This window comes from Mus pahari, chromosome 2, assembly GCF_900095145.1.
Source record: "Mus pahari chromosome 2, PAHARI_EIJ_v1.1, whole genome shotgun sequence".
NCBI classification, from domain to species: Eukaryota; Metazoa; Chordata; class Mammalia; order Rodentia; family Muridae; genus Mus; species Mus pahari.
In genome coordinates this window covers 124476558-124503602 of record NC_034591.1, presented here as the reverse complement: position 1 = coordinate 124503602, position 27045 = coordinate 124476558, and the positions used below count along the sequence as shown (strand labels likewise).

At 43.5% G+C, this 27045-nt stretch overlaps 1 protein-coding gene across 13 annotated transcripts in view; it reads right to left on the bottom strand.

Annotated features, from left to right (window-relative positions):
* The window catches only part of Itpr1 (inositol 1,4,5-trisphosphate receptor type 1), a 330113-nt gene that overhangs the window by 145359 nt on the left and 157709 nt on the right, over window positions 1-27045 (bottom strand). For 7 of the 13 annotated variants that reach the window (XM_029535575.1, XM_029535574.1, XM_029535578.1 and 4 more), the window contains 19 exons: window positions 26211-26310; window positions 25120-25280; window positions 24634-24775; window positions 22021-22179; window positions 21009-21181; window positions 20130-20249; window positions 18546-18740; window positions 16002-16253; window positions 15393-15534; window positions 14523-14703; window positions 13337-13524; window positions 11021-11159; window positions 10389-10443; window positions 8988-9153; window positions 8595-8765; window positions 8088-8153; window positions 6915-7052; window positions 3617-3742; window positions 1409-1609 (listed from right to left, as the gene is read on the bottom strand). In XM_029535575.1, the coding sequence (XP_029391435.1) occupies window positions 1409-1609; window positions 3617-3742; window positions 6915-7052; window positions 8088-8153; window positions 8595-8765; window positions 8988-9153; window positions 10389-10443; window positions 11021-11159; window positions 13337-13524; window positions 14523-14703; window positions 15393-15534; window positions 16002-16253; window positions 18546-18740; window positions 20130-20249; window positions 21009-21181; window positions 22021-22179; window positions 24634-24775; window positions 25120-25280; window positions 26211-26310 (2875 nt within the window). The remainder of the gene's footprint in view (window positions 1-1408; window positions 1610-3616; window positions 3743-6914; window positions 7053-8087; window positions 8154-8594; window positions 8766-8987; window positions 9154-10388; window positions 10444-11020; window positions 11160-13336; window positions 13525-14522; window positions 14704-15392; window positions 15535-16001; window positions 16254-18545; window positions 18741-20129; window positions 20250-21008; window positions 21182-22020; window positions 22180-24633; window positions 24776-25119; window positions 25281-26210; window positions 26311-27045) is intronic. The other 6 variants (XM_029535576.1, XM_029535582.1, XM_029535585.1 and 3 more) reach the window with 1 other exon arrangement.

Below are 27045 nucleotides of genomic sequence, written 5' to 3'. Positions count from 1 at the left end.
TCATCAAAAAGCCAAGTCACTTTAGCTGGGTGTGGTGGCACATGCCTGTAATGCCAGCATCTGGGAGCCTGAGACAGGAGGATGATGAGTTCAAGGCCAGCCTTGACCGAACACTGAGTTTCAGACCAGTTTGGGCTGTGAGGCCCTGCCATGTGACAGAAGAAAACAACAGGGCAAAAGAAAAGTCAAAGCATAATTTGTCTCCTCGGATGTGGCCTCTAATACATTTATTTTAATATACATCAATTTTAGCAAAACATGAAGTATAAAAGATTTTTACAGGGCTGGCACAGAAGTCAAAATAAACTCAGTCAATACAATTCACTCACTGCCAACATATCCTCAACTCAGGAGCTGCAGGATTTTGAGGGGGGGTGTGGGGGGACACTACTAGTAATTGAGCCTAGGACCTTGTTCATTTATGCATGCTGCACTGAGGTACATCCCCCAGGGGTCTGTTTGCTTATTAACAATTAATTTTCATGAATTCCAATCAAGGGTCTAGATCCCAACACAAATACTTTGCTGTGTTACCTAACCTTTTCCTGCCTCTGTTTCTGAGTAAAAATGGGGACGAAATGTGACCTCTGACTCAAAAGTATTGTTGGGTAGAATAAACATTCAATTACAAATTTCTTAGAACAATATGCAGACTACTGTAGTTCAAGTAGATGTTAGCTATTTACTCCTGCTGTCATTACCTCATTTAATCCACAGTCAATGAAAACACTCAGGTAACAGAAATGCTCAAGTCTTGAGATGTCAAGACAGGAGAACCCATGCAGGCCAGCCCATAAGCAATGCAGCATCTATACCCGAGGAGGAGCCAACTCTACTGGCCCTGGAGCCACACATGTGGTGGCTCAGGTGATCCAAGCACAGGGGGAAGTTTACTCAAGTTCCATGGAAGCCACCATTGGGCTTGCAGGGTGGGCCTTCCTAATCAAAGACAACAGTCACCGCACAAAGCCAACTTCTGCAAAGACCCAAGTGAAACTTTTGCTTCCACCCCGCAGACCAGATGCTCCTGGTGAAACATGAAGTTGAAACTGTTCAAGCTAACTAATTAGGTGAGTAGTTAAATAAAAAGTCCTAACTCCTAAAGGGGAAGCTGCTATGGCTTTCTGACCTCACTCACATTTAATCTCCACATAGACATTGGTCTATCACTCTTCCTTTTCTCTGGCTGAAGAGCCCAACCCAAATTGCCTTACAAGTAACAGATTTTCTGCTACAGAGAATCAGATCAGACACTTGCCTAAGCCAAGCATGCGAAACTACGCACGCGTACAAATACAACCTTTCCTCCCGTATTGCTCCTCAAGAGGGTGCCAGATCACACAGAGAAGACTAACTTAAGTTTCTATAGAACACCAGAAGGAGGTAGAAGCAAATACATGATTGTCACCTCAGCCATGACCATGTCTTGGCACTTTTTAATGAATTTCCCTTCTGCCTTGACAATCGTCTGGAGAAACTTGATATACTGGACATTTCGACCGTGGGTCTCTATGCAGTGAACAAAGTGCTGGACCACTCTCTCGTTGATCTCACTGCACAGCTGGAAGTTGTTCATGAAGATGTGCTGCATCGTCACTGCCTCCAGGATCTGGCACAAGACAAGGAGCAAGCATAAGGATATGGTCACAAAGAGGCCAGCGCAGGCTGATGAGATAAACTGCCTTACTAAAACCCAGAATCGCACCTACATCTGAGCACACTTCTCATTCTCGCGTCACACCATCCCATTAGTTAGCAAACTCCTTGTTTTTTATAAGACACTGTCAAACAACTTTTGAAAAGGTGTCCTGTATGCTTTGCAATTTAGTACAGCTGTTCTAGATTTACGTGTATAAATGTTTTATCTATGTGCATATATGTACACCCCTGTGTACCTGGTGGACGCAGAAGTCAGAAGAGGGTGTCAGACCCCCTGGAACTGGCGTTAAGAGGAGTTGTGAGCAACCATATAGGTGCTAGGAACTGAACCCTAGCCCTTTGCAAGAGCAGTGCTTCAAGCCACTGATTCATCTCTCCTGCCCAATACAGCTACTCTATATCCCCATGAACACAGTCTTTTCTATTTTAGTCAAATCTTACATGGCAAGTTATGTTTGTCTGATAACTCATCATGGTGTGGAGACCTTGTCTCAACAGCTGCCTGTGCCCATCAAGTTTTGGCCCTTTCTCCTCCTTTCTTTCTTCCTTCCTTCCTTTCCTTTCCTTCCTTCTTCCTTCCTTTTTTAAAGAAAGACTATTTTTATTTCTCTGACTTCTTTAAAAAATTGTAATAAAGATGCTGAGTATCAACTCTTTGCTGAACATATGCAATGCAAATGTCTTCTCTCACTCTATGTCTTAATTACTCCTGGCTGCTTTTAATGATGGCATCTTGGCCATAGAAGTTGATTTAATAAGGTTCGATTAATTGATATTTTCCTGTATAATTAGTGTCCTTCACACACAGTACTGTGATGTACAGAGCCAAGAAGACACCTCACAGTATGTATGGTCTAGGAACTTTGTTTTGTACATTTTATCCGGAGATGCTCCGTACTGGTACTGTCCTATACTGGCAGGGAGCTGAATACTGGCTGGATTTTGGTATCGATATTCTTATGGTTCATCACCTGCCTCAGTAATTTTATAAACCTATACCTTCCTTACTCTCCAATGGATTTAATAAAGAGCTGCTGGCCAATAGCTAAGAACTTCCAGGCAGAGAGAGAAACTTTGGTTTAGAATTAGGCAAGGGAGCATTTGCCAGCATGACACAAAGGAGGAGGTGGGACAAGGCAAGGGTGTGAGAGATAGCAGGCCATGCGGCAGGGTGTGGACCAGGATATTCATGTTAATTAATTTGTATGGGCGAGCTGAGAGGCTGCCCAGCTTTTATAAATAATAAGTCTCCGTGTCATTACTTGGCAGCCAGCGGGTCCAAGAAAGTTTGGTAATAAGTTCTACTGAGTATGTGTATTTACATGGAAAAAGAAATCTTTTGCAGTATTATTTATGAAACCAAAAACTGGGCAGTGACACCTTATTCACTAATAAGGTAGCCAAGTTTTTTTTTTCAACTTGCAGCCATTTTACAGAATGGCATTGAACCATCAAAGACAGTGAGAAAAAAAAAACCACACACTTATTTCTGATTACAAAGGCATCAGTGATGTGTTAAATGTAAAAAAAAAAAAACCAAAAACCTGCAGGATGTAAGATATGTGTGAGTGTGAAGGCATATTAAACAAAATGTGCTATATTTATTGAATATATCAAGAAATACACACTAAGCAAACATGTAATATAGAAATGTTTCTTGTGGGAATATTATTACATACTTAGCCTAGTACTGAGGACTATCAATTGTATTGGTAATTGTGACACAGTGATGGATGGTTTTAGGAAATGTACCTCCTCTACCCTCCTGAACTCTCTCCTTTGTACCATGTCATCCTAGATTCACAATGTGTTGTGTTTATGTCCCGACAGCTGATCAGGATGGTCTCCTTTGGAATGAATGCTGCATTCTAACATGCTCGAGAATACACAACATCAAAGAACAACTGGTCCCCCACAGTCCCCCCAGTGCAGGTCTGCCAGGGGCTTCCCATCTCACCCCTGGGTTGAGAAACAGGTTTATGTGTTTATGCAGCAAAGCTTGATTCTGCTGGTTGCCCGCGCAGAAATTCTGCAAAAATTCATGTGCCAGCCTCATGATCTCCTGCATCTTGGTGTCTTCAGCCTGTGTGAGAGGAGAGACAGGAAGAGCACTTATTGTGACGCTTCTATTCCATGTCAATGCCCTCTATTGAGGTGGGATCCAGAGGTGTGTGCCCAGGGTACTGATGGTAGAGTAAAGTCCTTGCCAACCCCCCTGAGAATTAGCCAGAAAGAAACAGATTCATGCCTTGCCCTGTCTTTCCCACTGGCCACAAACACAAACACAAAGATTCTGCATAAGAAAAAGTTGACTTTGCAGAGTTAAAGTTAAGAGAAGGATTCCACTGTATATCATCGATTGGAATTTCCAAATTCCTTCTTTTAAGAATGGGTCCTGGCAGTGGAGCGGAGCCCATTTCACCCCTGCTGGTACATATTCAGCTCATCTGCTCCTGTTAGTTCTACAGCCACTGTGAAGCTCAGTAACTTCCAGCAGCATGCACCAGGGCTGAGAAGAAACGTCAGCAGAGTCTAAATTCAGACACCTGAGCCCAATCTACTGTTTTCTCTGTAACCCCAGTCCTATTTATCTGTAAACTAAGATTTAGCTTTCCCTCTGCAAAAATGGGACAGTATCTGCACTGGGCAGTCTGCATTGTTGGTCATGTGCCTCTTTTACAATTAAGACCGTGATTTCATATTAAAAATTTTAGTGCTAGTAAAGAGTTAAGTACCATTGTTATGAAACATAAAACCTTCGGTCATTCTGCCCAGTTCTCAATCACAAACATTTAAGGCAGTAACGGGAGAATGAGACTCTCCAAAGTGGAAGCCACCATTCACACCCTACTTTACTTCCTAAAGCATGGGTAACTATCCCTTCCTCCTCCAGGCAGGAGACTGACTTTGTTCTGATCTCACATGGGCATGGATGACCTAGCTGTGTGACCTGAAACTTTGTGGCGTGCTTAGGCAGTCACTGCTCAGGACAAGTCAGCTCTCCGTTCTGGTTTGAACAGAAGTCATCAAATTTACAAAGCAAGGCAGAAATTTTTATAGGATTAGTGAGTCAAGAAGCTAAACCCTAAACCCTGCAGGTTCGTATGCAACTATCTGGAAATGCAGCTGCTATTCTGAGCTGACATGCTGTGCAAAAGCAGACAGTGTTGGAAGTGCCCCATATTTATATCTTGTCAACTCTGTCCTAAAAAATAACTCTGAGAGAAGGCAGGTCAAACCTATCAGGAGCAACAATACAAGGATTGTGAGCAACCAGCTATGGTTGTGGGTACTATGCCTACCTCTAATTTGTGGGCAAAAGTTCTAGGTGTAAGAAATCAGAGGACTCAGGACAGATCGATGCTGCTGGTTGAAAGTTGTAACCTTAACAGTCCTGCATGCTTCCATGTCTTCTACAAAAACAGGAATCTGCTGAGCTCAGGGTGGGGAAGAGCTTCTGGGGTTTGAAGGGCATTTTTACAAGGCAGGCAGGCTTGGAAGACATTGTGCTACAAGACGTCTCCTGGTGAGAATCTCTTTATCATTATCACAAACTGGGATGTTTGTGCCCCTCTCATAGTGAGTGAGCAAACATGCAAACACACAGACACACACACACACACATACAGAGAGAGAGAGAGAGACAGACAGACAGACAGACAGACAGACAGAGACAGATCTGCCTAAGAGGCACCAACTCCAGAACAATCTGGTTGACCACAATTTAACATTGCTCTATGAATGGCTATCATTAAAGCCAAGGGCCAAGCTATGGCCACCAAAACCATCTCCCCACACTACACACCGGAAAAGTGTGGATGGCACGCACACCTGCATTAACTCCAGGTTACCTACAAGTCTGGTTTCCCAGAAGGATTCAGCTCGTGCTTTCCTGTGGCTGGGGAAAGGCACAGCTCACCTGATTCCTAACCTCTCCATGATGGAGAAGGCAGCTTCTATGGATGTGGTATCTAGAAAGTAAAGCAGCAGACCCAGACTCCACAGGGGAGCCAAGCTGGCCATATGCACACAGCTGTGCCACCCTGAGCCTTCCTGGCTGCAGTGTCCTCACTCAAAGTAGACGTGATGGCATCACTGTGGCATCAGCATGTGCACAGGACACAGGAGATAAACAGCACAAGGACTGCGGCAACATGCTGTGGCCCCCAATCCCTCAGCAGCGGGCTTCCTCCAGGAGCTGCTTCACCAATGGGTCAGCCTTTGGGATTGTAATGGAGCACAAAGCTCTCCAGAGTCATGCTGAAGTTCCCTAGGCCTCAGTTTCCCAATGTCATGTGGGTAAACCACAAGGCCTCACTGCTATTCCAAGGTTTGAATGTACCCCCAAGAGCCTGTCTCCATCGATGCCGAATAGTTAGGTTTCCGCCTGCGCTGACCAGCTTTTCAACAAAGTCCAGCTCTACGTGGAAAGAGGGAAACTGAGCTGAGGAACTGCACCCATCAGCCTGGCTTATGGGCAGTGGGGGTCAGGGGTATCTTCTTGATGAGTGATTGCTGAGGAGAGAGGCAGTGCTGTCCTTGTGCAGGCAGACCTGTGCTGTACTAAAAACCAAGCTGAGCAAGCCATGGAAACAAGCCAGTAAGCAGCACTCCTTCACAGTCCTGCATCCCTTCCTGCACCCAGCTCTTCCCTGGCCTTTCTTCAGTGATGGGCTGTGACCTGAGAGTTGTAAGGTGAAATAAACCCTTCCTTCCCCCAAGACACCTCTGATTAGGGTATTTATTTATCACAGCAATAGAAATCAAATCGACACTGCCCTTCTAAAATACAATCTCTTGGAAGCAAACCACCAAAAAAAAAAAAAAAAAAAAAAAGATGGGGTTAGGGGTGGGGGATCGGGCTTGGTCTAAGTATATACTTAGATGACAGGACACTGTCAAGAACTAGAGCAAGTTCCACATAGTTCCACAAGACTCCAATGACTTAAAGAGATCACTGTTTTAGTTGTGTTTTGGAAAAAGGTGGAAAACATCAGCTAAAACACACATAAGAAGCCTCTGGTGTAGATCTGCAAGTCCCCATCTTGGAAGACTTGGGTGTGACAGAAGAACAAGATCTTTATTTCTTTACAGAATGCAAACACTGGAGGTGTTGGGGAGAGGTGATCTCTCTCATATAAATGACCTGGACTTGCTTTAGGTCACAAGCACATCATTGGCCCTCCCCTACTTCAGCCAATTGTGAAGGTTTTGGGAGTGGGAATCCAGCCCACCCTGGATGCACGCCCCCTCACCTTCTCGTAGGGGATCTGCAGCAGCTCCAACACCACGGCATGTGCGCCCATGTTCCTCAGCAGGCGCTGCTGCTGCTTCCGGCTCTTCCTCACCGATGCACTCTCTTGCACGCAGAGCTTGCTAAGTCGAATCAAAATCTGAGAAAAAAAAGAAATCAACCACATAAAACCAGGAATGGTAGTGTGAGGAGAGACCTGAAGGGTCAGGTCATATTACATTTACAACTTAGGACAGGGGCACTCCTCTAGTACGTAGTATCTATGCAGATTGTACAAAATCTAAACTATGAAAGAAAAGTGTCTTGCTGAACACATCTAGGTTTCAATGGCCAGTGAACTGGCTGGTTTTGTGTGTCAACCTGACAGAGGCTGGAGTAATCACAGAGAAAGGAGCTTCAGTTGGGGAAGTGACTCCATGAGATCCAGCTGTGGGGCATTTTCTCAATGAGTGATCAAGGGGGGGGAGCCCTGTGGGTAGGACCATCTCTGGGTTGGTGGTCCTGGGTTCTCTAAGAAAGCAAGCTGAGCAAGCCAGGGGAAGCAAACCAGTAAGAACATCTCTCCAAGGCCTCTGCATCAGCTCCTGCTTCCTGACCTGCTTGAGTTCCAGTCCTGACTTCCTTAAGTGATGGACAGCAATGTGGCTAGTGTAAGCTGAATAAACCCTTTCCTCCCCAACTTGCTTCTTGGTCATGATGTTTGTGCAGGAATAGAAACCCTGACTAAGACAACCAGAGAGATGGGTTCATGGGTCACTTAAATGATCTGGCTATGCAACAGCTGCCAAGACCTTAGGAGGGCTTTGCTGGGGCAAAATCCACTAAGCTTCCAAGCCAAGCCAAGCACGGATATACACCCTCAATGATTGTACAAATCAATTTCTGATCCACTTCAAAACCTGAAAAATAATGTAGTTCCTATTAAAACAACAACAACAAAAACCAATGTCTACAAAAGGTGAGGGACTGAGAACACTCAGATAATGCATCGCACAGCTGGGTTTTAAACTCAGACCTGAGGCTGGAACCCAAGTATTCAACCTCGGGGAGCTACCTTTTCCTCTCCCCAGTCAAATTTTACACAAAGAAAAGAGCTCACTTGTGCCTTCAACTTGCCGATCACTGACTAAAGCTCACTAGCGTCATCAGGACGAAGGTCGGCAGGGCGCCTTACCTCTTTCACCACTCGGTAGTTGTAGCTGCTGGTACTCTCGTGCTTCATTGGCTTGCTAGTCCCCTCCTAGGGACCAAAAAGAACATATGCAGTAGGCGCCTCTTGTGGTCTACAGTTGGGTAAACATCACCCTTTAAGACAGTACACACATTGTGCATTGTCTTTCGACAGTCAGGCTGCCCGAAATGTTCAGTAATTCTTCACCCCTTGGAAGAAGACATGTTGGTCACAGGAGGCCATTCCTTACTGAGTCTCTTGAGGGAAATCCAGTGCTACTTCACTCAACTAAGTCTCTTCTACATGGTCCACAGTTGCCCAGAAATACATCTAAGCTTTGACTTTGTAGCTAAATTTCTAGGAGAATAGCGGTTACCCTGGGTACTTAGCAAGCATCTCTTGATAGTGACCATCCTATCATCCACATTTACATCTAAGACTAGAAAAGGATGCTGCCTTGCTTAAAGAAGCAGGAAAGCCACTTTGAGACCTAACTTGGGCTGTGCCTACCTCAGTTTTCTTATGTTCATTTTCACCAGAGGCTCCATCCATAGGCTCATCAGGACCCTGGCCTTTGTACACCCAGAGCTCAGACTTCTCCACAATGGACCTTAGTTGGTCCAAGTCTTGCTTGATCTGTTTGTAGTTGTCCACATCTTGGCTTGTAACCAGCAGTTGAACCTTAATGAACACAATATGTTAGTTACATGAATCTTAACACACATACACACACACACACACACACACACACACAGAGAGAGAGAGAGAGAGAGAGAGAGAGAGAGANAGAGAGAGAGAGAGAGAGAGAGAGAGAGAGAGAGAGAGAGAGAGAGAGAGAGAATCTTTTCATTGCACACAACAGCTTTTTGATACACAATGGCCACACTGGCCCACAGGAAGTACCTGTTTGAAGGCCTGAAGGACCTCCTGCCTCTGGCTGAAGTGCCGAAAGAGGAGCTGCAGGGCCCCAGACACCAGGGGTGGGTAGTCATGCATTGTCAAGTGGAGCAGGACCCTGAGGAAGGTTCTGCCACCGTGATCATCCAAGTCCAGAGGTGTGTTCTCCTCACTACAGGAACACAGGGAAGGAGAAAAAGAGAGCAAGTAAGACTACAGTCCCAGGATCATGCACATGAGCCCGACAGAGCTGAACGACAATTCAAACACTACTCCATCCAATGGAGCCTCGCTTTTCATCAGCTTCTTTTTTATAAGCCAATTGTGTTTTACCCTCAGCTCCACTGTGAGAAGAGGGGACAAGTACGATGTTATAATTCCCTAAGCCAATAGGACTAACATTTTAAGATTTTGAGAGCTAACTTACAGTGTTCTTCCACTGGGCTTCAGCTGTGCTCCAAAATCTAAAACAAATGCACTCCTTCGAAGCTTTCTGTTTAAAATGCTGTCACTTAGCACTTATTAAATCATCTGGTAATAAAATAAAACTAGTTTTGAAAATATCTAGTCTGCAGTCTAGAAAGCACTTGCCCTCTGTTGGCTTGTCTTCTAACAACATCTGTTCTGGGAATTAGCCATTGCTCTGTAAGGAAGGCACAAACTGACCATATGGAGCAAGGTTGAAACCTCAGCATTACATACGTGCCTTTATCACCACCAGGAATATGGGAAAAACAGCCAGTGCCTACCAGTCCCGGTTACTGTATCACAACAGTTGTTTGGCAGACCCAACAGTGACTAGAACCGCTCTGCCGGGATCCAATCAACCCAGACAGCTGGGAGAAATACTTGGGGCTCAAATTCTTAAAGACTGCTGGAGATGTGTGTTGTGAATCAATAAACAGTCAAACCAAGTATGCTGGCTATAATCACTGTGCCCTTAGGATATTTACTGCAGATGTGTGAGTTTATACTAATAATGTTTTATGTTAAAGCTAAGGTCTGTGGTATTAGGAGGAATTCCCATTAGGAGTGATTAAAGGATACATTGTATTTTTTTTTTTTAACTGTTGCTGCTGTTGGTTTTCTTTGTTATTTATTTGGCTATCAGTGGATGAAGTCAATGACATTAGTAACTTCTATCAGATTTGAACCCCCTTTCTCTACTCTTTGACCCACATCATATAAAAATAACCTTGCACATCTCTCTATGTTAGAACACCTTAAATCTTTTTTTGTCCTAGGCAGGAAACACACACCTAAGTTCTGTGACTTAGTAATTCCTAACAGAACCTGAACCTGAAGGCTGAACAGTATGCTCAGGAAAAAAACCCCGTGAGAATTACAGAAGAGCTGCCTTGCACACTCTAGAACTACCACTCAAGGAGACAATGAAAGCACACTTTCCTTCCTCCGAAGATGCCTTCCGCTTGTTCTTCAATGTGTTCAAAGTCAAGAGCACCTGAAAGGTGAGAGTACGTGAAGTTAGACACGACAAGGACGGAAAACCTGCCTCAGCTGGACTGAGCCGAATGTGCTTCAAAAGCAATGCTCTCACGTGACCCTCAGATCTGCCCATCATAAACTACAAAGCCACAGAGCTAGGCTGGCCCAGATGATCCTCACATCTGTCTTCTTTTTTTCCTGCTAAAGAAGAGTGATGGCCTCACTCCAAAAAATACTTGTGCTGTCTGGGAATCATAACTACCACCGTCTTTCCCTTAGTCTTCTCCAGTATCCATGGCTGAGTAGCACAAATATGCACAAATATGGCACAAAAGTTGCTGGTGAAGAATATTTTTGGCATTGTACTGGTTTTGAGTTGCTTTATAGGAAACTCCAACACTATAAACCTCAGCTGTTTTCAGTCCCTAGAAGTGTACCCCCAACAAGCAATGTTTCTGTGTGTTTGTTTGTTTCCTCAATATACTTTTGATCAAAGAGTCTTTAAAATACTGCAATCTTCTTTCTTTGAGCCCCTAGAAGCATTGCTCCCAGGTCCCTCTATATGGCTGAAATCCCATGCTGGCATCACTAACCTGGTACATTACTTGGCCCTTCCTGGCTGCTGTTTCCAGAGGATGTTTCCGATGACTGGGAATTGCTTTCATCAAACTCCCGCTTAAATATACACAGGAGGCAGGAGATCCTATAATCCAATCTCACATTCAAAATAAACTAAAGATTCAAGGAGAAATGGAAACACTTTGGTTACATTAACATACCATCTTTAACACTTTGCCAAGCCACTGCACTCTGGTAGGGCCTGGTATCAGCTGCATCAATTACCTTAAGCATGGAGTCAAATATTTGTCTTTGGTTTCAACAGTCATTTTAACAATAACAGACTTCTAAGGGGCACATCCTGTTTGCCTATGACACCTTAGCTTCTGGTGTAGACTTTGGTATCCTGAATTAAACACCCAGAATAATACATCACTCATGCCTCCATGCTTTACAAAACAGGACTATATTTCAGCAAAGACTGAAAGCCAACTCTGGGCCTAACCAGAGATGAAGATGGCTGCTTTGAATTAAAATGAACTGGCAGAAATTTTGCTTTTCCTTCCAAGAATTAGCTTCATTTATAGTTGATTGTCTCCTCTGGTTAGGTATAGCCCCCTGGTTCTTGTTTAACTTCCTATATTCCCCCTCCCTCTACTCCTGCAGACACTTGCCAAAGGATTATAGCTAGAACCCCAAAGAGAAGTTAGCTAGCTGCATCATGTAGGCATCCTGACATCCCTCCTTCCTCTCTCCTAGCTTCTGCTTGGCCCTCTGGGTGACCTTACCCAATTACAGGCTGTCACCGATCCCACATGGAGACAGATGTTTGACCTGTCTCCAAGCTCTTAGTCCCCATTCCCAGTGACTGTTGCACATCCGGTTTGGTATCTTCCCAGAACCTCAAATTCAGTATTATGCAAAACCAACTGTAATTGTTACTGATGGGCATCAGCTTAGATAGATATAAAGGACACCCAGATGGCTGGCTGGAGGCTAGAAAGGTGAGAAGATGGGCAATGAGCAGTTAGTAGTGAGGAAGGAAGAATTCCTTTTGTTTGAACATTTTTCAGTTGTAGGAATACAGCAATTGGCATGGCAGATGGAAACAATCATGTTAGAGAGGATAGACTCATAATTCTAGGAGCGAGTCGAGTCCTTGTGTGTGGAAGGGGAAAAGTCAGTCGGAGACTCTTGGCCTCATTACATTTCTCAGCTCCCAGCAGCATGGGATGCTCTCTGTCTGCTCCATGCATGGAATTTTCAACCCCAAAGATGTCCCTCAGTAGAAAGATTCACATTAGCTATGTTATGAGAATAAACTCATGGTAGGTATGATGTCTCAACTGTCACTTAGTGGTTCAATTGAGAAAGATGTGCAGATTTCCCATTTCCCTTTTTCCCTCTTGAAAACAAGCTGTTCCCAAACTTGCCCCCACTTCAGACTCTCTGAACTTGCTAAATCCTAAGACTTCCAAGGTGTGGCCATCGGCATCTATGTTTGAGGAGACCACTTTACTACAGAGGACTTCTCTCACAACGACATAAAAAAACCATTATCTGTGCTGGTGGTGTCCTCCAAATCAGTTGACCCTTCTTCTTTAAAAGTAAGAATTAATTTGTATGATGCATGTGTGGGTCTCTGGCTGCATGCTTGTCTGTGTACTGCTGCATTCCTGGTGCTCATGGAGGCTTGAAGAAAGCCATCCAGCTCCCTGGAACTATAGTCACAGATGGTTGTAAGCCAGCCTATGGGTTCTAACACAGGTCTTCTGAAAAAACATCCAAGTTCCTTTAATCACTCAGTCATCGTTCCAGCTCCCAGTCAACTTGCCTTTATGTTTTAACAACTAAGCCTATGTCCTTATCAAATGAAACTTTTTAGGATCAGAACTTTAATGGATTTTGTTCCTTGCTGGCTCCCAAGTGCTAAAAGGGAGTTGGTGTGGAGTTAATATCAACTAACACTCATGGGTGAATAGGTGAGTGGAGGCAAAAGCTAGAAATTGGAAGAGGAGGGGGAGGGGGAAGAGGGGGAGAAAGAAAAGGAGGAAGGGACCAAGGAGAAAGGCTGTGCAATGCTAATAGAGTCCCGGAGTGACTCTAGGCAAAGGCTAGAGCAGAGAAAGGGTGAGCAGCTCTGATGTAAAGCTACGGTAACTGAAGAAGTTCTGAGATGGCAGACTAGACAAAGCCGTGATGGGGGAAGGGTAGGAGATGGCAATAAAGAATTAAAAGGAGCAATTCTGAAACTATACACAGGGATGAGCTAATGCCTTGGGCCTCTATCAGAGAAGAGAGGGGAGATATGAAACAGAGACCACATGAGTATCTTGTTCCTTGCACCATACCTGGAGTATTTCAATGATCTTCAACTTGGTGTCCATGACCATGATGTCCTCTTTCTCTGGCTCTGCCTGCTTCACATTCCCTTCAGGGGCAGCAGCCATGGGGGTCATGGGCAAGAAGCCCCCTCCCCGCAGCACCACCTGGGTCATCAGCTCCCCAACTCCATGGATAGATCTCATCACGTTACTGCCTAGAACAGGCCAAGTCAGACTACGGTCACGACATCTTTGTAGAAAGCCTGAAGACTCTGATTAGGGGTAATGGGCTTTTTAAGGCAAACTATTTAACACATCCCTGTTTAGATACATTCTCTTGACCCAAGGAACCCAGAAAGGTTAACAAGCATTGCAAATTCAAGACTTCTGAGATTAGTGGAACATGCTGGTTTTGACATCTCCAGTGAGGTGTTGCTTCTTTACTAATTTCATCACCAAATTTGACTCAGCACCAATGACATGTGCTTGTGATTATGCACAGAATAGGAATGTAAGTTAGCAGGACACGAATACTGCTGCTTCTAACCAAAGCTGCTTGGTTTTGAATGCATTACATAACCTCTAAGCTGCAGTGTCCTCACACAGAAAAGAGCTCTGTAACAGAACTCCATGGTATATACAAAATGCATGCAAAATGGTATCACACAGTACTTAGCAAATCGGGAGAACCAAGTCAAATGCCTTTTGTATCCTAGCTATAGAAAACCAGCTAAGCATATGACACATCATGATTATCCTATGCCTAGTCTGACCCCCCAATACAGCATGAAATAAACATATAAACAAGGATTTTCCTATTCACAAGTGAAAAGGAATATCAAGATATAAGCTGTGCTTTAGTTCATCATATAGGAGTATCATTCTCAAGTGTCTCAGAAGCGTGAAACACAGATGGCAGAGCATGGGCTTTGGAGGGGCAAATGGTCAAAACACAAGGTAACTTTCAAACTATTCAGTAAGACACAAAGAAGGACTCTACACAGATGCAAAGGGAAGAGCAAATTGCCGAGAACAACCATCAGTGATGGGCACCGGACTTAACGGAACTCTTCCAGACTATCCTTCTATTGGCATGCTCTCAATGGTGAGAAGGGACAAGGACAGGACAGGATGTCACATGAAAAGGCATGGCATGAATGAGACAGCATGGGCTGGGAGGGCATCTGTCAGCACAGACACTTCAGATACTCACTCTTCAGCTTCTCCTCATCATTGTTACCTTTATTCTCTTCTCCTTTTGTCATCTTGCTAATGGGGAAGATAGTGGTCACATGGACACAGTCTAAGATTGCCAAGAGGATCTTGGTTAATCGGAGAAGGTCAGAAAAGTTGTAGAAACCAAAGTATATGAGATTCCTGGCTAAGTTCACAACCTATTGCATTTAAAAGAAGAAGAAATTAGTATTCAGAGACCTTCGTTCTCCTCTTCCACTTGATACTCACTAGCTAATCATTATAGATTGTGTCCTTCTTTATGGTCAGAGAAGGCATAGATCTGGATTTCTGTTTCTGATAAAATTTTATTTTGTTTTACAATGAAGAAAACTAAGAAATGAAAGCTTTCATACCCACCATCCACCTGGATTACTAGATCATAAGGCAATGGGTCTAATCAATTGATATTCTGACTTCCCAAGAATATACCAGATCATAACAAGTAGGAACACAGATAAAGGCACTTCCAGTTTCCAAAATATCATGCCTAAAGAGTGATGGTGGTCTTGGATATTATTTAATGCAAAATAACAAAAATGTATGTTCCTCCAGTGAGGAAACTATGACCCACCCCAAGCACAAACTTTCTCTCCTAATGCTTTCAACAAAAAGTGCAGAAGCTCTGTGACACTCTCCCACTTTGCATAACCCGACTTCTGTTTCTATGAGGCTGAGTGACTGGTAACTCTTCTATTTTGTTGAAACAAATATGATCCAAATTCCTTTTGTGTTTCAAAATGAGAGCATTGTGATATAATCTCCAAGAATTAAAATACTTTCTACTCATTCCACAGAAAAAAATGAGCACTGATAACAAAATTTGAGAGAGCCTTTCACCATGCCTTACCTCAAATGTGAGCTTATTTTTCTCCTTATCAGAGAAGGGGAATCGTTGACAAACCACATCTCTTAGGTACTCCTCCACAAACTCCATCGTCTGCGCAAACCGCTCTTTAATCTCATCTTTGGATGTTCCACTGCTGTCATAGCTGAGAGGAAGAAACAGAGGGGGTGGGGGAATGTCAAGCTCTTTTCATCCAGGTCCTCTTAGGCTACTTAGCCTGCAAAGACAGCATCCCCTAACCTGGACCAGGCTTCTGCTTCCTTCCTTAGCATGTTCTACCTCATCATGTTTATTGCCTGTCTTTCCCCTGTATAGTGGAGGTAGTTTTCTAGATTCTTCACTAATATTCCCCAGTCTTGGGACATAGTACAAATTTAGATATTTGCAAAAAGAAAGAGATAAACCAGAGATAGCAAAAACGCACCCTGGCATCTATTTTCTTGAGTAATTAAACACTATTTGATAGCTACACAATTCTATTTAAATGCTGAAGAAAAAGAAAGTTCTTCCTTCTCTTATGATTTCACTAGGTCACCTATGCGGCTTCTCTGCTGCTGCACAGAACTTTTGAAGTGTCATAAGAGCCCTTCAGGGAGCTGGACCCAAACTTACTCATCAATGGCGATCTCAGAGGGAATTTCTGACCACAGACGGGCGTATTTCACAGGTGTCACCTGCTCCTGGGGATCTCGGTCCACATGCATGTGAAGCATGAGGCGGCAAAAGGATGCCCTGAGGTCATAGGGGAGGTTCTCGTCAGACATGCAGCGGAGAATGAGATCAACATCCAGCTGCCCGGAGATTTCATTGATGGCCAGGTACTGGCGGTCCAGACACATCCTTGCAAAGAGATTCAGCTGATACCTGAAAAAAAAAATCAACAGAAGGCTCACACTCAAGACATAACTTACTCGCTCATGTTTTATAGGAGTGACATATGGCCATCACACTTCTATACCAACATCCCTAAATGATTGTAATACACATAATTTTGGATTCTGAGCCAAGGAGATGGAAGAAAAGTTCATAGTATGCCAGAGTAAGGGTCAGCACCCCATAGTCACACATCTGTCTAGCTATGTTAAAGCAATCATGTCACATGATTACATTCACCATCTTTATCTTATAAAACAGAGAAAAATGACAGAGCCTGAAATGATCATCTTTCTGCTCCCCACTTTCTCTCTGCACCCCCATATTTCATACAGTTCAACAAAGGTCATGCAGGAAACATCAAATATATGGCTCATATAAAGTATAATTAAAATTTTACAATGTCTTTAAGCATCTTATATATTGAATGTTACTCATGGCAAAAATGTAGACAGAATCATGCGATGTAGTACTGCTTACTAAAGTTAAAAATCTGAGTTTCCATTAATCCATCTCTTCACAGGGAGTGGGCACTCATATGTACACAAAAATAAGTGAGAATGTGCCTTCACATGAAGGACTCAACTGCGACATATGATGGAATGCCAAATGCCAACAGAAAGTGACATATTAGTACACGAAGGCATACAGCAGTCAACATTATAGAAACAGTCTACCTCTATTGACACTGAAGTTATATTTCCATATGGATTTCAGAAACAATACTAAGGAGACCTTTAGAATGGTATCTGGTACCATTTACATAAAATCTGAGCAACAGAAAGCATATACACACATGCACATGTAATATAGTGTAAACACAATAAGGAGGCACTGCGGAGATACTTCAGTTCCAAGGGACACAAGGCCCTCTTCTGACTTACACGGCAGTGAGCATCCATGCGGTGATGCACAAACATGCATGCAGGCAATGCAGAAAATAAAATAAAGTCTAAAAACATAACATACAATAATTAAAAAAAAAGACTACCATGTATATAAATACAAGAAACTAGAATATAGGAGTAAGAAGAGGCATTTTAACTGCAAAGTTTTGTTTATCTTGTTAAGAAATATCAGAAGTACTAAAGTTTCTTCCCTTTTCTTTCACAAGTATCTATCGGTCAACTTCCCTTCCTTTTCTTCCCTTTCCCCTGCTTCATGTGGCAAAGCTATGTGGCCTTGGAGCTGGGACCAAGACTAGGAACTAAAGAGGTCAAGAGAGGTGGGCAGCGGTGACACACAGTGCCGTACACAGGCAAACAGACGGACATCCCAGGAATGACAGACAGCGGCTGGTGACAGGCAGAGTGCATCTGTGGTTTTAGGACAGAACTGAAAGCATACACGCATGCCTGCTTTGGAAATGCACCACCAGACCAACATTTTGGGTACGAGGTTGTGTAAACTTCATCAGTTGAGTTTTGCTAATCTGAAAACCTAAAATGCTCCGAAGTCAGAATCCTTCTGAACATCATGCTTGGGCTTCCGACAGTTCTGGGTTTCAATCGCAGAATTTGTAGACTAGGGCTACATGATTTGTATTAGTGCAAACTCCTGATTTTTACCATAGGTTTGCATACATGAACACAGATAAATAAATTATGAAAAACAGGTGTGTGTACACATATGGAGAGACATTTTCTGTTGCTGCAAATGTTCTATAAGACTGGGACTATTATCCCTATTTTAAAGATAAGGACTCTGGGACACAAAGCCAAATTCAGCCAAAGCAGAAAGGCTAGTTAAGAGAACAGGATTTGACCGGATGCAGCATGAGCCCACAGCTGCCTGCTGCTGACTGTGCTCTATACAGGCTGTTAATGGGTCAAGTGTAACAGAGGCTGGTGCACGCTCTTGTCCTTCCTATGACATGGACACACAGAGATAGCATTAGACTATGAGTCCATGGCATCTTCTACTTAATCTTCACAAAGCACACATCTGACTTTTCCGTTGGACAATCTTACCGCAGGGCAGCACACTATTACTTAGAGCAGTGCTTCTCAATCTCCCTAATGCTCCAACACATATAGTTCCTCATGGCGTGGTGACACCCAACCATAAAATTATTTTTGTTGCTACCACCTCACAACTATAATTTTGCTATCGTTAAGAATTGCAGTGTGTGTTCCAATGGTCTTAGGTGACCCCAGGAAATGGTTATTTGACCCCCACAGGTTGAGAACCACTGCCTTAGAGTGACCAACAAGAAAACCATATGCTCCCAAGTGCAGTGGCTGTGAAGCCTCTTAGCCGGAGGCTTGCATCCCTCCCACTCACCTGTAGTAGCTGAGGATGTCCCTGTCTTCCTTCTGCCCCTCTTTAGCATCTTGCGCCAATTCCCTAACACTCTTACTACGGATCTCTTTGTTGCTGTCCCTCCAGAACAGCCACACCTCTTCCTCATCTTCCCCGGCTTCGAGAGCATTTTCTCCGGTGGAAACACCTTCAAACTCAAAACGAGAAAGAACCAGCCTATGAAAGAAGAATAGGAGATGGAGCTCAGTGTTTACAAAATCCTTTGAAGTCTTGCCTCCCTTCCAGCCCAGAGACACACGGAAAGCCACTTTGTTCTTTCTTTCTCCCAGTGGCAGAGCCACCAAGATCTGTGTGGTCTTCATGTGCTTTAGCTTGGGATTTCTCAGCCAGCACAGTTTTTCCTCCCGTAGACATTTGGCAGTATCTGTAACATTCTGGTTGTCACAATGCCGGGAGATGCTACTAAGATTGTGCAGCCATAATCTAGGGATACTTTTGCAAACATCTACAGTGACAGGACATTTGCTGCCATGAAGTCATCTAGCCTTAAATGCCACGGTGCCATGGTTGAGGCACTTTGCATTAACATAAGTCCCCAAATTAAGTTACCACTAAGAAAAATAAATTGTGCCACTTGATTACACCTCAATTCTTTTAAATACAGTCTATACTGCTCCAGTAACAGTCACCAGAGAAAAATCCTTTTTTAATAAAAGTAAACATCCACTATACCAAAAGAGTAATAATAGTAATTATGATTAGTATCCACCATAACTATAGTATAGTACTTCTATATAATAATTATGATATCATTGTAATAAGTACTACTACTAAAATACTTTTCCAACATTTTGTTGTTGTTGTTGTTGTGTGCTACAATGGATATGTAGATGTCAGTGGACAGCTTGTGGGTTCTCTCCTCTCACCATGAGTTTCCAGGGAATTGAACGAGGCTCTCAGACTCAGCAACAGATGCCTCCACTCTCTGAGCCACCTCACCAGCCCATCACAGTTTTGAACAATGATAACTTACAACTCCTCCCAACACTGAATTAATATTAACACTGAATATTTGTGAGCATCCTTTTTTTTTAAAAAAAAAAAAAAAAGAATTATTTATTCTGAGTACATTGTTGCTATCTTCAGACACACCAGAAGAGGGCATCAGATCCCATCACAGATGGTTGTGAGCTATCATAGGGTTGCTGGGAATTGAACTCAGGACCTCTGGAAGAGCAGTCAGTGCTCTTAACCACTAAGCCATCTCTCTCCAGCCCTGCATCTTTTATTCTTTAATGAATGATAGAACTTCAATGGCTCATCAACTCTTTAAACTATGTGTCAAATGCTCCCTGGTGGGTTTACACAATTTTAGAGAATACAGAGTAAGTGACCTTCTGTACAGAAGGTCACATTAAAAGCCAGTTAAATGCAAGCACAACAGTTCTCTTAAGCAAAGCCTGTGAAACAAAACTGAAATGCTACCAAAACCATTAGACCAGCTCTGCAGAGGAGGAGGAGCTAGGTTTATTCCCCATGAGCATTTACAGCCATTTCTTATCAAATGTATCTCACGGTGAGTGTATGTCCCCGGATGGTACTCACTTGGTCTCAATCAGGATGTCAGCATTGGTGGGATTCAACACAGCTTTACAGATGAGCTCCTGGGTCACAGGGATTGACTTGTTCATAGATACACAGAGGTCAGAGAGGTAATCCAAGAACCTAACAAGAAAGTAAGCAAGCAGGATGCTGTACACATACCAAGCAGAGGGAGCCTGACTTCCTTGCATACACAAGTCCTACATTCTTTAACCTGGCTTATACCAGTTTCCTTGTCCACCAGGAAAGACAGAGTATATGTTTTCTAAGGGTTTTCCTGAGGATTAAATGTGAAGCTTCATAAAGACTGGCCTCATGAGATGCTGTAGAGAGGGAGCAGTGGCCACATTTTAGCAGCACTGATAACTGATGACACTGTACTGTGAACTGTGATGTGATTTCCCACGTCACCTGAAATCTCAGGGAGAAGCAAGCAGGAAGACACAGGGAAGGGTCAAAAGGAATGGGGTAGGTCTGTGGTATGAGAGGATGGGAAGAATGCACTCAGATACAAGAACGGATCCAGGAGACAACTGAGCATAACAAGGGGCATAGTGACAATATGGACAGGAGTCCCGAGAACCACACGGTCTAAATAGTGAATGAGCAAAAACAAATGTCCTTTCCTGTGTGTCCTGTGAAGGACAGCTCACAGGTATCTACCCTTGTTCATTTAGCAAATGAGGGAATTAAAGTTGGGGAGAAAGGAGAGGTGAGCACTGATAAACACTGAAATTGGCGCCACAGCAAGGGTCAGGTACTGCGTTCCTGCCTCTACACATCACAGGCCCCTGGAAACAGACTGCTGCCAGTCCCCAACACCAGGGACAGCTACAGTCCCACATTTAGAGGTTTCCTCTCGAGTCCCCTCTGGTGCCTCACCTGGGCTCCCTGTTCTTTCGCACCAGGCTGACAAATGTGTCAATCTCTGCCGCCGTGATGTGCTTTTCCAGGAGCTTCCGGTTGTTGTGGAGCAGGGCAGTGATGGTGTCTTCGGCCAGCACGTCATAGCCGATCTGCTTCTGCATGAAGCCAAACTGCTTGGCTATGTACTCCTTTCAGGGAAAGAAACGCAGATCAACAGGGGAGATGAAAAGACAGCGTGGTAACGTTAAAAGTCAGAAAAACTTGCAGTAGAGCACGAGACCTGTGGCACAATAGGCAAAGGTCCCTGGGCATCGGCAGCCTTCTGCCTCAGGGCAATGGGGGCTCAGATCCTCAAGCCTTTACTTTACCAAACTCACCACACAATGTCGGCAAGTCAAGTCTTATAATCTACATGTGGATATGTTCAAGGTACAACATCTGTTTTAATCTACTGTTGTTTTTTTTTTTTAAAAAAAAAAAATAGGGTTGGAAGCAGCTCCCAGCATAGCTCCAGGTTCAGTGAGAGACCCTATCTCAGAGGAACAAGCAAGAAGGTGGTAGAGCAGGACATCTTAAGCCCTCCCCCGACATCCACAGGCATGGATATGTACACTCACACATACATGCACATATACTACACACACATATACCATAACCATGTGTAACCCCATATACATATACTATAAGTGTAACATCAATATTGAAAATAGAAATTTCATTGAAATACGATCACAAGAGGGATTTCTCGGTACCTTTTGTATTTATTTTTTAAAATTGGCATCTGAAAAATTACATGTGTTTGTAAGGTACTGTGTGACGCTTCTCCAGTATCTTTCTCGGGGAGGATATGAAACATGTTCTTCCCAGGTTTGCCAACCATCTCTTCCCTTTTTATGGGCAAATTTAACAGTGGACTATTCTCTAGCCATTGAATGCAAAGGTACATTAACAGGTAAAACTCATGAGTTAGGTGTGTGACATTCAGGGAGGAAACCAACAATCACTTCCTGTCCATCTTGATCCCCACCTGGTTCTTCCTGTAGTCTTGCTGTGAGTGTCGCAGGACCCTGTAGCAGAGTCGGCAAATATGTCTGAAAGGAGCATGGCGCTGATCCCCCAGCTCCTCCAGCCGAAGCATAGGGCCATCCCCACAGTCTGTGAAAGGAGCCTGCAACAGCTTGAAGATCTGTTTGTGAAAGAAAGAGCAGGCTGCCATCACTCCGTGTTTTAAACTCTAACTCTTTCCAGGAAGGGAAGAGTATAGGAATAATACTCAACTACAACTATAGGGATAGTGGGATTATATGAAAAGATTTCTCTATTCAAACACATCAAGAAACTGACACCTGAATCTGTCAGTCAGCTGGGCTGGGCACCCAATCATTTATTGGTCCCCATACACAGGACAGAGCATTGTTTAGCCACATGCAGGGAAGGATTTATGTTGAAATCACACACCTTTATGACTTCTGCCAGGGACAAAATCAAAATAGATTAGCATTGATCCAGGCACTAAAACTGAAGCTGTGAGGACTTGTTAGGCCAGGTGTCACACATGCCCACAGTTCAACTTTTGAACTCCGCTGTCTTTGCATGTCTTTGTTTGAGGTACAGGCTGACCTCAAAAACTGAGCTGGCCTCCAACTCCTGGGAGGAGACTCAGTAGGTTTTATAACAGTTTGGGAACTATCTGCCTAGCATCATAAGACTATCCGACACCTTTCCTGTAAGGCAGTGTGACCTTGGCCACACCAACCAGAAGTCTTCAAGAACAGGATGCAATTAGCCAGCCTGTTTGTAGATTAAGCTATAAAAACAGCTATCATCTCATAAACCTTGACAGTGCTCTCAGAGGGCTGCTGGATTTGATGCCTCCTGGACTACAATCCTGGTAAGACCAAAATGAATGTAATTCTTTGCTATCCGCCAGATGAACTGGATCTCAGGAACGCTGGGTATCTGTGCCAATCATGTCCAAAGTAACCACGTTCTCTCCATGGAGAACACAAAGCAGAGTACCTAAAGTATCTAAGGTTTCTAAGGATTAAAACAGAGAGCAGTTGCAACATCAGGAGTACAGCTCCGTATGTACATGACCAACAACACTCTTTTAACCCCTCAAGGGATGGCTAGAATGGAAACGAACAAGGACGCTAAGCAAGAACTGTAATCTGGCTTTCAACACATGAAACATCTGGGTGTGATTCATTCTTGGACTCCAACCCTTGTTGAAATACGAATTTTGTCTATCCCAGCCCAACAGGAAGAAGGATTTCTATATGCCAAGTTCTCATGGAGAACCATGGGGCTTTGGAACTCATCTCTCTTTTCATTTTGGTCACCAGCAAGGTCCAAGGAATAACTAAGCAAATCTCGCAGCTTTAGAGAGGTGCACGGCACATGCTCAGAGTGCAAACTCCACCTGGGTTTGTCATGCTCCTTCCTTTAATTCATCCACTTATTGAACACTGTCCATACTTAGAATCATAACACAGTAAAGGCCTGGTTCCCGAAGCGGCAGTTGTTGAGATGTGAGTCCTAGCCACCAGCAGACTCATAGCTGAATAGGTTTCACAGGAGAGGCGTGGTCACAGGAGCAAGCTCCTCTCTGCTCCCCCCATGCAGGGGTTAGCAGACCACATATTCCCCACTATCACGTACCAGAGCCCAAGAGTGACAGGGCTAGTGACCATAGACTGAAACTCCTGCAACTGGGAGCCACAACAGACCTTTTCTCTGTGAGATTATATTTTTCCAGCTGTGTCGTCGCAGTGACAGAAAGCTGACTCCTACAAGCCAAATGTCATCTAGATATTTCCTGTAAACTCACACTCCTTCTTCATGAAAGTATTTAGAAGTGATCACTAAAGCTGACCATGAGAGCTAATACAGGCCTTCTGTGTTTGTCAAGTACTGCAAATTCCCTAAACATCTGAAGTAACCATAAGGAAATGTGGCACATTATATTAGTTTTGAAGAACGTAAAGGTGCCACCCGAACACTTCCTAGGGTACCTAACAGGTGAGCGAGTACTCACTCTGCCCATGTTCAGCAAGTACAGTGCCTGTCAACGGGACTGGGCCATTGAGTCACGAGAAGACAGGGAGAGCCATACACATCTGAAAAGGCTGCCAGCTACACTGTGCCACCTATATATGGAAGTCAGTCCGAACAAGGCAGAACACGGACACAGAAAGGAGGAGTGGGTGGAAGGTGTGGTGAAGAACGACGAATGATGAGTGAAGCAGAAGATCTGGGGGCAGCGAAATTTCTGGGCCATGACATCGCGACAGTGCACACATGCCATTGTGCATCTGTCAAAAACAAATCATGTACCCCACCCCTCCAAGAGAAGTCCAAAAACTATAGACCTTGAGTAACAGTGATCTATTGACCTATGGTCATTCCTGCCATAAATGCTCTATTCTGCTGCAGGATGTTGACCCTGGGGCAGGGGATACAGGAGGACACTCTCCTGTCACTTATATTTGCCACACACTTAGAACAACTCTAAGAAATCAGGACTTAAAAGTCCATCCTCTGAGTCTTAGGGATGAGGATCATCCCTGCCTCTTCGGATGAGAGGGATCCCACAGGCTTCTCATGAAGCCCACCCAACAGCGCATCATGGCTCACCGACCTGCTTGAGAATATTCTGTTCCCTCATCAGCTTCTGCCGCTCTCGGTTGGGCTTAGAGAAGACTACTTCAAGCACGTCTTGGCCAGAGTTAGTTCCACCCGTGACAAAGTAAACCAAGTCTTCCAACAGCTTCGTGACAGACCTTAAGAGACAAGAGCTTGCTAAAGGCAGGGTTCAAACTTCTACAGGCTAAAAGCCTTGCCTAGAAAGGAGCAGGCTTTAAAAACGATGTAAACAGAGGAGAACTCGGCATTCTAGCACTCGGCTTTCGGCTGACTGAGCTACATAATACAACTGAAACAAAACAAGACCCATGAGAAGATAAAAGTAACCATATCTGGAAATTGTACATTGAAGCAGCCCGCGGAAGCTGAGACCTGCCCCTCTCACACACAGCTCTGCAGTCTTGATGCTCTTGCTCCCAAGGGCTTTTCCCATCTAGCCACCCGTGTGACCGCTGTGTCAGCACAAGCAGGACACCCTCACCTTCTCTCATTCTGGGTGATGGTGCCCTTTTCCAGCTTCCCAGCGATGGAGCCCAGCACCTTGCTGGCATCATTGGCAAAGTCCAGGTCCCGAACCTCAGCAGGGGAAACAGGAACTATGGCGAATGCTTCCTTGTCCTCCTTCAGGGGAGAGGTGCCAATCTAAAAGGCAAGGAGTTGCAGGATAACTTTGATTGGGAAAGTAAGATGGTAATCAAACACTTGGTTTACAGGATATTGGGCAATCCAAGGAACTTGAAGTTCTCATGGCATTAATATCAAAGAAGCTTCTAGAAGAATGTTCTCCAAACAGAAAATTAGTTTTGGGGGAGACTGGTAAGTAGTAAATGGGGAAGGTACTTTTTTTTAAACATCTGCATTGTGTATATTCCTTGTGCATGGTACTGCTGTGTGACATAGAGCCATGGGAGTACACACTGTATGGCGAGAAAGGAAAAGAGCAGAAGGAAATGGGGGTGAATACAGGCAACAGGAGCAACCGTAATCTTAGTGTCTCCTTGGTCACAGGGAGGATGGATGATTCTGATAGCTAAGTAACATTTCATGAAGAGAGAAAATGTAAACACAGAAAAATGGCAATTACTTGACAAAACAGAGAAAGATTGTACCAGTCTTTCAATTTTTCTGAACCTGAGCACACCCATAAGAGAAAATAAAATTTTAAAAAGAAAACTCCCAGGTGTATTCATGCTTTATAAGCTTAGTGACTGGTGGAGAAAAGGCATTATATATATATATATATATATATATATATATATATATATATATATATATATATCCTTATGTAGCCTGAGGGGAAAAATACTAAAGATACGAGGGAAATCAATAAGATATCAACGTATCCCTGACACAAGCAAACATTCCCAGTCATGTTAAACATGAAATGCAGAGAATTGCTCGATGCCAATGGAATAAAACAAAAGGCCTGGTTACTGTCAAAGCCCTAAGCTTGTTTCACCCAGATCCCCGGGAATACATTTTTTTAATCACTTCAAGTTTGGTCATGACTCTACTCTGACTAAGGAGCCCTTTCATCAGAGATGAAGGGAGACAGGCAGGCTCTGGGCTTACTTTCAGCATCACTGGTTTTTCCTCTTCCTTGTCAATGGGGATGTTTGTGCTGTGCACCCAGGTGTTGGTACACAGGTGTCTGAGACGGACATAGGAGTTCCTAAAGAGAAGCAATGAAAATGATCAGACACAGGGACATTTCGGGTTACTCTCCAGTCATTGGTTAAATAGCATTCTGTCAAAAGGGAACGGGCTACCAAAACAGTTTTCTACCATAAACACTGGGCAGAATATACTTGGGAATCAGTGGCTCCTGTCACCAACGTGCTGACGATAAAAAGTAACTTCATAAGGAGTCTAAGGTTTTTAAAATATGTGATATTTCTGAAAGATACTCTGCCAGTAAATTCTAGAAATAGCATGAGAAAGAGCCACAGAACTAGGTATAAATTACTGTGTATTAGGACTTGTCATAACAGTTAATAATTGAAAATTTCAAAAGGCTCAATAAAGCAAAAAATGAAATCATAAAATTTTTGAAAAAAAAGATGAGTAAATGTTTATTTTGTGGGTAGGGAGAGCTTTTAAAAGTATGTAATAAAGTACAATTTTAAATTTTAAAACAAAAAGAGAGATACATTTAATTACATGATCGAAAATTTGAATCTTCTATAGAGGAAGGTGTGTGTGTGTGTGTGTGTGTGTGTGTGTGTGTGTGTGTGTGTTACAAAAAACTATCATTGACCAAGAAACCTGAAAAAACAAAAGAATAACACACATATTTTAAGTTATTGATCCACATACACAATGAGTAAGAAACAGGAATATGAAACTGGGAAAGGGCACAGCCAATACTTTAATGATAAATATCATTTGTTAATAAACATTCAATTTA